Below are 14,049 nucleotides of genomic sequence, written 5' to 3'. Positions count from 1 at the left end.
TTTGAATTCTTGACTTTTACTTGTAACCGAGTATATCTACATAGCAGTATTGATACTTTTACATAAGTAAAAGATGTGAGTACTTTTTACACCACTGGTTGCAGCATTGTAGATGTTTTGAGAGCCACCGTGCTGCATCATGTTCTACTGAGCATCCACCCATTGTTTGTTAGTCAGCCCTGTTGCTCTACCATCATGTTCCAATGTTTGTGGTGGATGTGTGTGTCATCTCTGCAGTAGGGCTTAGCTAACCATTACCATGTGCCCACTGGAGTCTCTGTACAAGGGCTGGTGGAGAGGGTACACCCGAGACCAGTGTTGCCAGATTTTGTGAGAGAAATACGCAACCGGGTCTATGAAAACGAGCCCGAAAGAAGCGGACTACTGGGCTACGGCTAAAAATCTTGATAAAAAAATATTTTTTTTTAAAAAACATTTTAACAACACAAATCTTGTATGGGGTGTCCCTGGCACAACATATTTTCAGATGGGGGGTCTGCGGACAAATACATATTAATCTGGGGGTCCTTACCATGAAAAAAAAACATTAGGAAACAAGCCCAAATAAGTAACCCCCCCTCCCCCCCAAAAAAAACCAACCCGCAACTACCCATATTTATAAGCCAAAAAAAAAACTGCTTGTAATAAGCTGACGTGGCAACACTGCCCAAGACTCCACTTGTGGCTTTGTTCCACAAGGGGAACCTCTCACATAATGAACCCTGTGGAGACACAGCATCAGTCTGGCATCGCTAGAGATCTGTGGGATGGGAACTAATGCCTCCCAGCCCAGTGTCTTATGGGGTGGTGGTGGTGGTGGGGCAGCGCACACCATGGGAAGCATGGTGATTAGCAAACGGATATGGGCTTTAAACCATTAAGACATGGAACGCATCTGTGTCATTTTATGATTTATTTGGCTATTCAAAATAGCAGATCTACAAGCTCATTGTAGATCGGTATATATATATATATGTTTTAAAGCAAAAGAAATAACTCCGATCTTCTGGGGGTCCCTGGAACAACATATTTTGAGATGGGGGTCCGCGGCCAAATTACATATCATTTTGGGGGTCCTTGACATGGAAAAGTTGGAGCACCACTGAGATAGCAACATCCTGTTAGGATTTAGATATGTATTTGGCCACGGACCCCCCCCCATCTCAAAATGTTTTGTTCCAGGGACCCCCCAAAAGCAAAGATTTGAGTTACAAATGTTCGCTTTAAAAAAAATATATATTCAAAGATTTGCAAAAAATGAATTTTTCAAAAATAGCAGATCTACAAGCTCATAGTGCAGCACCGAGCATAAAAAAATGGTTAAAGTGGTTGCACAGATGCGTTCCCGGTTTTAATGGGTTAAGTTGTAACCTTGCTCTAGGTCTAGGTGGCTATTAGGAGATAGACACTGGAGGTGATGTCATCATCACGCCGGCCGAGCTGACGAGGGGATGATTACCACATCCCATAACGCCAGACCACCCTTACTGCGAGGAACGGCGAGTTTACATCTGCAAGACGTTCATCGTGAAAACAAATACAATAATAACTGTGATAGAGAGATAATACGTACGCCGTCTGTAGCGTATAACAGGCCTTGCTATACATTCCGAAAATACAGTGTGTGTGTGTGTACTATTGAAACGTGCATCAAAGATAATCTGTCCCATACAGCGGCAATTTTCGTCAAGATGTCTGCATTATGTATAGAGCAACCACTGTTGGGGAAGGGTGTGGCTAATTGTATGTCACATTTTGAAGGATTTTTCAAATCGTTACACGTGCCTAGCTCCAAGACACACCACGGTGAAATATCTCCATGATAATATCCTATTTGTCTTGGAGAGATGAGTTTTTTTGCGGCTAAACAATCAAGTGGACATCTAGATTTTCCGACTAATGTGCCCTGATCTAATGAGAAGCCGCGGTGAGGTGGGGAGTGGGGGGGGGGCACGAGAGGGGGGGAGAAAAAAATCATCTCCGAAAGCCATTGGAAATATCATCTTTTAGACAAGAACAATTATGATTAATAGCGGTAATTGCTGTCATTAACGGTGGAAGATGTATTTGAAGATACATATTACAAAAACATTCCGTGTGGATTTTTTTTTTTGGGGGGGGGAGGCGGCTGGTGAGGACTTCAGCCCTGCTTAAATTACATAATTCATGTGTTTGAGAAAGCACCGCGCTCCAAGCGTGTAATTCCACCAGCAGCCGTAGGCCTACTTCAGATTAAATATCTCTCTGCTAATGAAGTTAAACTGTTCCTGTGCCTTCAACAGTAAGTGTGATTAAATAGTTTGGCTAGACCGTAAAAAAACAATAAAATTTGAATTTAGGCTCAAACCTAAAATATACTGTCGTCATAAGCTTATTGTATATCATATTAGACTTCATTTTTCACAGTATGTTAGACATTATAGGACATTTGAACCAAAGCAAACAGAAACAGTATGACTTAAACAATGGCAAAGTTACACTGGCTGGGGTCTATTAAAATATATCGTCTCTGTCGGGTGGAAACCTCATACAGTACGTCCAAAACTGTTACTTTTCAGGATTCAAATAAAAAAATAGCAAAAGTAGTAGATCTACAAGCTCAAAACGTGGCGCAAAGACGAGCTTGTACATCTGTTTTTTTGTATGCTTTTGTGTGACGCTGTAGTATGATCAAGTGGGCATTCATTTACAAAAAAACACAAAAGGTTAGAATATGAAGATAAGAGGTTTCAGCAACGATATTAAGTCGTATACTGTACAGAAAAATATACTGTAAGTTTAAACAATATTCTCCCCTCAATGGCCAAAGGATACTGATCTCGTTGTCACGTTGTGTCAGCATCTCCTTCAGCCTGGTGAGATGTGCTGGCTCTGGGCTGTCATGGCTTTCTGATTCCCTGACTTGCCCATCTTGTCGCTCATCCCCACCAGATAGCTTCTGCCGGATTATCACCTGCACAGTAAAAGACATTAGTATCATTGGTCAAGAATGAAAGAAACAACGCAGCCCTTTCCATTCTTTAACCCAGTAAAACTTGAGGCCGACTTGAGGCCATTTCTACAAATGCCTTCTAAATCAGTGGTTCTCAAACTTTTTCGTGCCAAGGAGGCACCCCCAAAATTAGACGTATTTGGCAGCGCGGACCCCACCAATCTGAAAATGTTTTGTGCCAGGGACCCCCAGAAGAAAAAAATGCTAGCTAAAGTCTAAAATGACACAGATGCTTTTAATGGGTTAATGAACGTTGAACGTACTCTTCTGAAAAGTGGTCCTTGTAGGCACACGAATGTGAACATACATAAAAGAAGATTTCAAACACTTTCTGGGACTAAATGTCATCCTAAAGGATGAAGATGCAAGAGCAAGGCAGAAACTGAGGTCAAAATACATGTACATGTACAACGTGCACACCGTGCACAATGATAAATAGACGGCGAAAACACAGAAACAAACAAGCCAGCCAGATGGACAGATCGGTATGGACAAGAGGAGCCAGCTTAGAGACGAGAACAAAAAGAACAAAGCAAATGCAAAAAAAGAGAAATTTAAGCCAGATCCGAGAATCAGCGAAGTATGACTGGGGTGATGCAGGGAGGAATGTAAACTGAAAAGGAGATGGGAGTATTTTTTTGGGACCATAACAAACCGGAGCAGAGATAAACAGAGCACTGGAGTGGGATCTGGGAATGGCTTCTGGTGGTCCGCTCCAACTCCCAACCAGAGGAGAGAGAGCCCCGCCCCGCGCAACGGCTCCGCTCAACAACGCCACACTGTTTCAACCTCAATTCATTAACCACTTAAACCCCATATGGTTGACGGGAGCCCCTCAGGGCTAGTGTCTTTATTGTTTTTGCAGAAAATAGCAGATCGACAAGCTCACAACGCGTCGCAGCGCGACGCGTTGTGTCGATCTGATATTTTTTTTGTCGATCTGATATTTTCTGTGAAAGCTTTCCCCACAATACGGATGCTGGGGTTAAAGTGGTCTTAAGCAGTGGTGAGCCGGCCTGTCGCCCACAATGACAGAAACGGCTGAATAGTCGTTTTTTATACAAATAATTATGCCATGAAGCTATAATCCCAAACAGAATCGTAATAAGAGTTTTCTACCATTATCCTGCTGACACCATGAAAGAGACTACAGAAAATATGCTGACAAACTGTACGAGAATCAATGCTAAAAACCAACCAAGAAATGTGTCGTTGTTTGCTGTCGGGCAGAAACATCTTATCTCCATATTTTAACTTTTTGTGTTTTTTTGTAAATTCACGCCCTCCTTGATCATACCACACAGCGCCACACAAACATATCACAAGCAGATCTACAAGCTCGAAAGGCGGCGCCAAGCAATGCGCTTTGAGCTCGTCGATCTGCTATTGTTGAGACTTTTCAATTCAATTTACAAAGACGATATCCAAGTTATAATGATCCCCACCACTCCTACCTGAGAAAATATAGTCACACAAAGGACACAGCAAAACCCATGTTTAATTGTAGTATTTACTTTGTCTACCGAGGTACTGTCGGAACTTGGAATCAGCTTCAATTCACTGCAAATAATACCGTAATATTGTACATAGCAGGGTAATTTTCTCACCAGGAAGTCTGACATCTGCCATTTAAGAAACTACATGTGGTATTATATAAATATTGTTTATTTATGTTCTCATGATGGATGGGTCTACCAAAAGTTGTATTCTAAACAAATTCCTCTCTGTAATTTACAACTCTCTGCGCTTATTTGATGACAGTCATTTGATTACATTTCAATCACAGTTATTTTGTTAAAATCACTTGGTTTTTTTTGTATTAAGAAAAACATATTCAGCTTTGAATACATTACTTGTACTGTAGATGAATGAGAGCACGTCTGCAGTGGAAATGTGAGCAGTGACGAACACGATGGCATCAGGGTTGCCATGTCCGCTTATTATAAGCAACTTTGCCCTTGATTTTATGTGAAGTCACTTGTAAATATTGGTAGTTGCGGGTTGAATCGTTTTGGGGGCTTGTTCCTAAAGTGTAATTGTTTCTTTGGGTTTGCTTCAAGGGGCAAACCCCTGGAGCTGGAACACAGCATGCAGTTCCTATTAATGGCCCAGCAGATATCGCTATTTCACCTTCTACCGGTCAAAATACACTATACTCTCAATAGAAGTGAACAAGATTTTGGGCGGCCTTTACACTTGATTTTATTAGTGTGGTTGCCCAACAGGGCAACCAGACTATAGTACTCTATACTCTTTATTTATTTATTTATAGATAAACTTTTTTTCAGACGCATCTCCTCCCACAGTTTTTATCCCCTAATGTTGTGCCATATATCAAAATGACCGTCTTGAACGGGAATCGTGCGCTTGTATAGGGCTAGGAGATTGGTTGAATAGTTTAATTGATATTAATTTATTAGTGCCATTAAATGTCCCCATCCACTTTAATGGAAAAGTGAAAAAACTCAAATTCAAGTATTTTTTTCTCAAAAACCGTAAGAGCTAGAGTTATCAGATTTGGAGGGATAATTCATAATATTGTCCGAAATTATTGAAAAAAAGATCACACCATTCGGCCTCATGGTGGCGCTATAACAGCCCCCTTTACGTTTTGGCCCGTAACTCTTGAACCGTAGGTCCGAAAATCAAAATTTCTTTTCACCTGGATTCCTTGGGTCACTACGCATCTCCCCATATAGGCCACGCCCATTTGCGTCAGGATAGATTTTTTGATATTGATTTATTTCTGCATTAAATTTCCCCATCCACTTTAATGGGAATTGCAAAAACTCCCATTCAAGTATTTTTTTCTCGGAAACCGTAAGGGCTACAGTTACAAGATTTGGAGGGGAGGTTAATAGTTTTTTGCGAAATTATTATGAAAATAATCACACCAGTCGGCCACATGGTGGCGCTATAACAGCCCACTTTACCTTTTGGCCTATAACTCTTGAACCGTAGGTCGCAAAATCAAAATTTCTTTTTCCCTGGATTCCTTGGGTCATTACGCATCTCCCCATATAGGCCACGCCCATTTGCGTCAGGATAGATTTTCCGCCATTTTGAATTTTCTTCAAAACACACTTTTTGCTCCTTTTCCTACAATTTTTTTCCAAATCTCACACAAATCGGTACACATGATCTCTGAGCCCATGCGGTAAACATATCCAAACGGCATTTTCATAGTCCTTACCGTTCGTCCGTAAATGGCTTCCAAAGTTAGCGGGAGGGGCCCGTTTTACCAAAAATGCCAGAAATCACGAACGAAACGTCCGGTCAATCCCAAATTCAAATCACATGTCGAGGGTGGTTTACTCAACAAATTCCCAAAAACATTTCCACTTTGACCCATAGGGGGCGCCACAAATGCGCAAAATGTAACCGTTTGATGCAAAAACATTATTTCGGGGTGGATCGATCCTTTCAAAATGAAACGCAAGCGATCTCATGAGAGACGTGACAATGTAATTGGCGCAGCCTCCGACGTTATTCCTCCCGGCCTATTCCTCGAGTCCCGGCGGCCGCGACCCGCGACCGGCGTCGGCGCAACCACACTCTGCAATTTCCCCGGAATTGCGACGCGTCTAGTTACACTTGTTTTCAATCGCTAGTTTAAAGTCTTTTTTAAATCATCATGATATGCATTTAGTAAATTATAGCCCCATTAATTTTAAAATGAATGATAAAGTAGGGTATGTTTCTAGAGTTTCTACTGGTTCTACCGAGTGAAGACCCGCCCTCGCTGTGGTTGCAGCCAATAGCCGGAAACAGTCGTTTCCGGCAGCATTTCGGGAGAGGAAGTTCAAAGATGGCGGATTTCAATTCACCGAAAAAGTGTATGTAGAAACCAATGGGGCTCGCTGTGTCCATACTTTTTTTTTTACAGTCTATGGTTTGCTTCCTAATGCAGCGGTTCTGAAACATTTTTATGTCAAGGACCCTCAAATTAATATGTAGGTTCATTTGTCCGCAGACCTCCAACTGAAAATATATTGTGCCAGGGACCCCCATACAAAATTTGCGTAGTAAAAATGTTTAAAAAATATTCCAAATATTTGCATTTATATTTTTGAAAATAGCAGATCTACAAGCTTGCGATGCAACCCGTTGTGAGCTTGTAGATCTGATATTTTCGAATAGCCAATGTATTTATGGTTTAAAAGTGGTTAAACTGACAGCCGCTTCTTTGGGGCTCATTTTCATAGACCCGGTTGCTTATTTCTCAGCAAAACCTAGCAACACTGAGTGGCATAGTTTCTTAGCAGTGGTGAGAATTGTGCGCCGGCGGGTCCACATACACATACTTCAGGACCTCAGAGAGAACGCGTCAACATTTGACACCTTACGTCTAATTAGCTGACAAAAAGAAAATCGGCAAACACTGAACTGTCTAGACTCCAGCCGGGCCATGGGAAAATCAACAGGTTGTCACTTTCTGGCCAAAGGCACAGAGTTATTACTTCCTGGCCAAGCCGCAGAGTCAGAAAATTAGCACGAAGAAATTGGGTCTTTGAAAAACCCATTGATGAAAAAAGAACTTGGAAAAAGAACTGTCCAGAAAAGGCAAGGTTAAAGTGTATAGGTTAACCACTTCTTTTTTAACCATCCTTATTTTTGGTGTGTCATAAGCAAACATTTTCAAACATAAAAAAAGTTTAATGTTTATATTAAACTTTTGGTCAAGTTTATGGTGAGTTCCGGTGACCAGAAAGTACTGTAACAGCCATCATACAGTAAGTAGACGGATACTGTGGTAGACTGAGGAGGACCAAGAGAATAATGCACCTCAAAAAACAGGTCAGAAGGGGGCGCCATTTAAAAGTAGTGAGTGGTCAGCTGGCCACCAATCCTCCTTTCATGCTTGTGTGTGCTAATAATCACAGGTGTCACTGTATATCCATAATGGTACAGTACATGCTACAGAGACACTTATTATAGACAGAGAGACAGAAGGGTACTTTTCATCTTTATGTAAGTGGGTTTACGTCCAATAAAATGTATAAATTAATTAATTAATTGAGTAAACCAGGAAAGCATCTGTGCCACTTTAGATTTTATCTATATACACTGTATAGCAACATCTTTGGCACGAAAAAGTTTGAGAACTACTGATTTAGAAGGCATTTGTAGAATCGTCCTCAGGTCTTGGGTTAAATAAAAGAGCAAAGTTTTTTTAGAAGAGGATACAGTACCTTGAGCAAATAGAAGCAGTGATGTATTTTTCTCATGTCCGGTCCCAAAGCCTGCAGGGTCACCTCAGGATCTGGGTCATCCAGATAGACCTTCACTAACTCCTCCAACCTGAAAACACACACACACACACAAAATATGTATCTTGAAGAATTGAAATTGCTTCAAAATTAAGACAAACTGTACATATAATGTCACATATAGTCTCTGTCGGGTGGAAACCTCATGTCCAAAACTGTTATTTTCAGGATTTAAATTTAAACATAGCAAAAGTAGCTGATCTACAAGCTCGAAACGCGGCGCGTTTCGAGCTTGCAGATCTGCTACTTTTGATGCTTTTGTGTGACACTGTAGTATGGCATATACTATATATATATATATATATATATATATATCGAGTAGGGCATCAATTTCAGGGCAACATGTCAGTTTGCGGTCCCCCCCACGTCATCAGTCATCACCACGGAGTGCTCAGGCACTCCAACAGTTAAGATCTATATTTGAAGCTGAAACCTCTGATGTTTAAAACGTGGTCCCAGTCAAAGAAAACTATTTACTTAAACATGTGCTGCAGCTCCACCACTGCCTGGCCCTGTTGATAAACTATCACTAGATGATAGTCCAAACATTGGTTCTTCCAAGATCTGGAAAAGCGGCCACTGGAAAAGACCAGAGAAGAGGGCACCGGTCCAGACGGGATCCGATGTAGGCACGAACAACGTGCGGTCTTCACTTTTCCACTAGAACATCACCCAGGGATTGAGACACGCAACGTTTACACTGACGGGTAGGACTTAAAACAAACGCTGCGCTCTTATTTCAAGGCCCTGCGAGTCATCAGGGGCTTCTCGATACGAAGCCCGAGCTGGAGAATGTCCTACTAATGCCATGTACAATATTTGAGGAGAGAAAGAAGCCCTCATGCTTCAAAAAGCCACAATGCAACCGTTTCCAAATAACGACTTTTCCTAAGTGTGAGATGATGTGAGGATTAGCAAATGACTGGATATAATGTTTAGATAAAAGACATGAAAAAAGAAACCTCCTGTTTATCTCTGACCGACTGTAAGGCCATTCTGTGTATATATAGCAGAATCCTCAGTGTTCATTTAACTCTGAGTTACAAATGGATACACTAACATTGATGATTTTATTGCGCATCATTGAATGAACTGATACTAAAATACTCGGGCTGCACCAGACAGCAAGGACGATTGCCTATGGAGAACACGAGTGCGGGAAGTCAACCGTTGTATGGCTGTTGATATTATGTTAGCTCTGGAAATGCGACAACAAACGCGGCGGCAATGCAGGAAAACGTTCGCATGCACCGCCAATTTGCCACTCGGGACAATGTCAAAGCATAATCCAAGAGAGGAGGTCATTAAATAAAAAGTCGGCATGTCAGTGAATGTGGTCACGACAGACATCATTAAACACCCCCCCTGCGTGGGCTAACCACCACAAACCCGGGGAGGGGGGAGGGGGGGGGGGTGCACGAGTAGTCGACTGGGGTGAGGGGGAAATAATAATAAAAAAAACGGCCTGAGCGAGGACTAGGGAGCGGTAAAGACATCAGCACTGGAGGCAGCGTGTGCCAAGTCCTTAATGGAACCTCTGGCTTGATCTCTGCCCCCTCACTGACTGGGCTCCTTTCTGTACCGTTTTTGAGTGCAACGACAATAAAATAGCCGTCCTGGCTGAGCTACAGCCTCGGGGGGAACGCCATTACATACGGTTCTGCATCAGTGAGCCGAGCCTTCAACTCAGCAACGACGCGTAGCCATGTGGGCGCTTTCGACAAACCCCAAACCCCCGAACATAGCAGTAAATCAGAAATACATATTTACCCGGTAGAGTCTCCGAGCCTTAAAGCATGACAAATACAAATTAGTGTCCTAAAAAAAGGAGGACCTCCTCTCCTCTTTGAGTCTGAGCTCTAGCTGTAAACATTTTGGAGGGCTGACAGGGACCAGCGCAGGCCTATTCCCGTCCTCACTGTCCTGAGATGACTGGCTCGCCGAGGGCTACTGTGCACACACGCACACACACACAAAAGCAACGATCGTGCCAAAAACAAAAACCTTCCGAGGTTGTCCAGAACAACTATGGTGACTTTAAATGTCTTTATTACGTTCTGGCTTCATGTGGCATCCTCAAATCTGGATTCCGGGCGTTTGTTCATGAGCCGTTATGTCGACACTCTCGGTCAGAAGCATGTAGGTAAGCCTTGCCATAGGGCAGGAGCCTATTTCCTGTTTCTGCAGCTTGATGTACAAGTACTCCCCCTGGACATGATGCTAGTATGTTGCAGGGACTTACCCCCCAATCCAACCCTTGGTTCTGAGTGCCAAGCAGGGAGGCATCGTGTGCCATTTCTAGTCTTTGGTATGACCCGGCGGGGGATCGAACCCAGACCTCCCAGTCTTAGGGCTGCCATTCTAACCACAAAGGCCACTTAGCTGGTAGCACGTGGGCCATTGGTTCTCAAAGTGGGGTCCGGGGACCAAAAGTGGTTAGCGTCGCATCACAATCATTTTCACCCCTTTATCCATATTGTATACGTTAGCTATTCAAAAATAGCAGATCTACAAGCTCACAGCGTATCACTTCGTGCCACGCTGCGAGCTTGTACATCTGCTATTTTAGATTTTTGGATGTTTGGAAAATGTTGAATCATTTTGAATTAGGGTTAGGGTTCTTAAACATAACTCTTGTGGCAGGTCCCTGGCACAAAACATTTTCAGATGGGGGGGGGGGGGGGGGGGGGTCCACGGCCAAATACAAGTCAATTTGGGGGTCCTTGGCACGAGAAAGTTTGAGAACGACTGATGTATAGGCATATGTGAATATGTTGAGTAATTAAGTGTTATTGACGTGATGTTTGACACGGATCATCGCCAGTCATCAACCATCCTCAAGTATAAGCGTGGCATAATGTCCGACCGATGCTCTGTGTGGTCAGAGGAGGAGGACGACGTACTTCTGGATCTCCTCAGGAGTCAGCTGCTCCTCTCTCAGCTCGCCCGTGACCATGGAGAGTTCTTCCTTCAGAGACTGGATCTCCCTCTTCATACGCACTATCAGCTGTAAATGCACATGGACAGACACGTACACACACACGTACACATGTAAGTACAAAGCACAGTTAGGGAACACATTTTCAAATAAGACTATATTAAATATATACTGCACCCTGCAGTGCAACTCATAAATCACTCTCACACACACACACACACACACACACACACACACACACACACACACACACACACACACACACACACACACACACACACACACACACACACACACACACACACACACACACACACACACACACACACACACACACACACACACACACACACACACAGACACTCTCTAAAGCCTCAGCCACTGCCAGCTGATGACAGAATCCTCCCAAAAAATGATTTTGCGGCTTATCTTTGCGATGCATTCTGAGGACAAACCTAAGCGGTTCCAGACAACTGGATGCTCCGACAAGACAGCCCAGGAAGCCATCGATACCGCACAGAAACACAAAATAGCGTTCGCCAGCTATACGGTGGCGAATAGCAACACATAAAACCTCCTGCCGCTGTCTGTCCGCACGTGTTTAGTTAAGGCTTGCAAGCCCGGCCAACGGGCCGGTTGCCGTCGGTAACCACTGGCCGGGTCCAGTTACTGTATATATATATATATTTAAAAAAGCAGAATATTTCACCAATCCCAGACACAGCCTCTTAAAGCAGTCTTTAGGGGAGTACTTACTTAGATAGTAATCTTTGCATAGAAACTGTAATAATAGAAAGAATGCACATTAATGTCAGAGTCAAGATCCACAGAGAAGCGATATGACTCCAGATCATAAAAAGTTTGCCTTTGTTTTTTTATAAACAGCCTGAAATGCAATTCCCCATTTCTTCGAGCAGACAGAGGCACATTTGTTAAGCCGTCTACCCCAGATACCGCATTCCCCTACCTGCTGAGCGGTGGTAACTTCAAGATGGCCATTTTTTGATGAAACAGATTGTGGAATGGAATGTCTAGGAACCCTGGCAGCTTTATGTATGTGGTGGACTTTATCGCGGTAAGTATTTGAGGCATGAAAGGAGAGTCGACCAAACATTAAGTGTGTCCAGGGCTGTCCCCCCTGTCTCTAAGATGTAACCTTTTGACCTTTTAAGAGATAAGCCTGTGGTACTCCCTCTTTCTTCATCCGGGGGTCAATGCCTAAACGGCTCCATGGCAGCCTGGGGAGGGGAGCTGTTGTCATCTAAGCTGCCTAGGCTCGCACATGCAAGATTAGTGAGTTCAGGTCAAGGCTGAAGTTATGCTATGTAATAGTAGCTACAACGGGTTGATCCCTACGACGACAGTGTTTGGCCTAGTTGGGACACGGACTAATCAATTATGGAATTTAGTTTTTCCTTGTTTTTTTTATAATATTCCACCAGCCCAGAGCTCAGTCTTAGCGAGGGCCTGTGAACTGTCATGGCAGACACAATTATGCTATTTGTATATTTTTGTCAATGTGAAATTGTGTTAGTGCAGCACTGACACAGAGGTCGCATACCAACCAAATTGGTGCTGTATAGAATAATAATAAAATACTGTAATATGTCTGACGTATTATTATTTACGCAGCAACTTAAAACCACCGCTCTCACAGTGCAGACATTCACGGCATTAGAAAAGGAATTAGACGCCTAAAATGACTAAGTGGGAGAGGTTCTCAGAACAGTGGATACACTTACTGTGTAAGTAAGATAATATGATCATATGATGCCATCCTTCATCATATTATACCATCAACAGCAAAATAGCCTCGACAACAACCAGTCTAAAGATATCATATCACAATTTAACCACTTAAACCCTATACACCTAATGTACTCCACTGTACTTTTTCCCTCAACACCAAATCTCTTCGCAGAAAATAGCCATTCTACAAGTTTGTATATTTGCCATTTGTTGAATAGTGCCGTTAGTGTTCATGTGGTTAAAGGATATGTTTACAAGCACATTTAGAATGACTCACCATATAAGGTACACTTTCGAGGAAGCCGTTGTATTCCATTCATTTGCGAGTAACAACTTGCTTGCGATAGCTAACCCAACACAGTGAACCTTATTGTGTGGTTATTTTTGTCTAAGTTACATTATCGTTGCGTATTAATGCATTAAAAGCACATGCTGATTTGAAAAGTCTCAAAAAGAGATTTTCTGAACAAATGTTCAAATGTCTGTGAGTTATTAATGGTGCAGTTATGGTTGGCAAACGGTGCAATTATGTTTGGCCAACACCGACCCAATTATTCAGGTAAGTCTGGCAACATTTTAATAACTTTGGACAAATGTAAACAAACATGAAGTCTAAAAATGTATCCACTAGCGGGAAAACGGTCTGTTAATGTACTGTACAGTATATGGCTGAGCAGACAATGACATACGGTATATTATTTTTCTCTCATGTGACACTTTTCTCTTGGACAAAATATCCTGTTATCCATCTCTACAAGACCCAAGTGAACCCAAACAATCCCAAGGCAGACTGTGAGACTAGAACAGTCTCAGTGGCAGTAGACATTAGACAAACACAACAGAACATGACAACTAAGTGACAGAGTCACTGACACAAAGTTGCTAGGGAGGCAAGGGTCACTGAAGTTTGACCCGGGTGAAAGGTCAGACCAAGTGAACCAACTCAGCAATGCCGCGACACTTCTGGCAAACACCAGTAGTCAGACATCATAAACCCAGTAGGGCTTTGAGAAGAAACAGTCCTGGCTGTGTGGTTTTTGGGCAGAAGCCACATTTCTAAAGCTAATCCACCCTGTATCATATTTTATGACACCGAATAT

General features: G+C 42.7%; 1 protein-coding gene across 1 annotated transcript in view; it reads right to left on the bottom strand.

Moving 5' to 3' along the window:
• kif6 (kinesin family member 6) overlaps nt 1-14,049 on the bottom strand; it is a 111,565-nt gene that overhangs the window by 68,286 nt on the left and 29,230 nt on the right. The window contains exons 10-12 of the mRNA XM_084045761.1: nt 11,166-11,269; nt 8,185-8,293; nt 2,815-2,953 (exon numbers count right to left, since the gene is read on the bottom strand). Of these exons, the coding sequence (XP_083901887.1) occupies nt 2,815-2,953; nt 8,185-8,293; nt 11,166-11,269 (352 nt within the window). The remainder of the gene's footprint in view (nt 1-2,814; nt 2,954-8,184; nt 8,294-11,165; nt 11,270-14,049) is intronic.

The sequence above is a fragment of the Gymnoscopelus microlampas genome (assembly GCF_963454915.1).
Source record: "Gymnoscopelus microlampas genome assembly, chromosome: 20".
NCBI classification, from domain to species: domain Eukaryota; kingdom Metazoa; phylum Chordata; class Actinopteri; order Myctophiformes; family Myctophidae; genus Gymnoscopelus; species Gymnoscopelus microlampas.
Note: the sequence above shows the minus strand (reverse complement) of the source record. Positions and strands in the feature narration are given on the sequence as shown.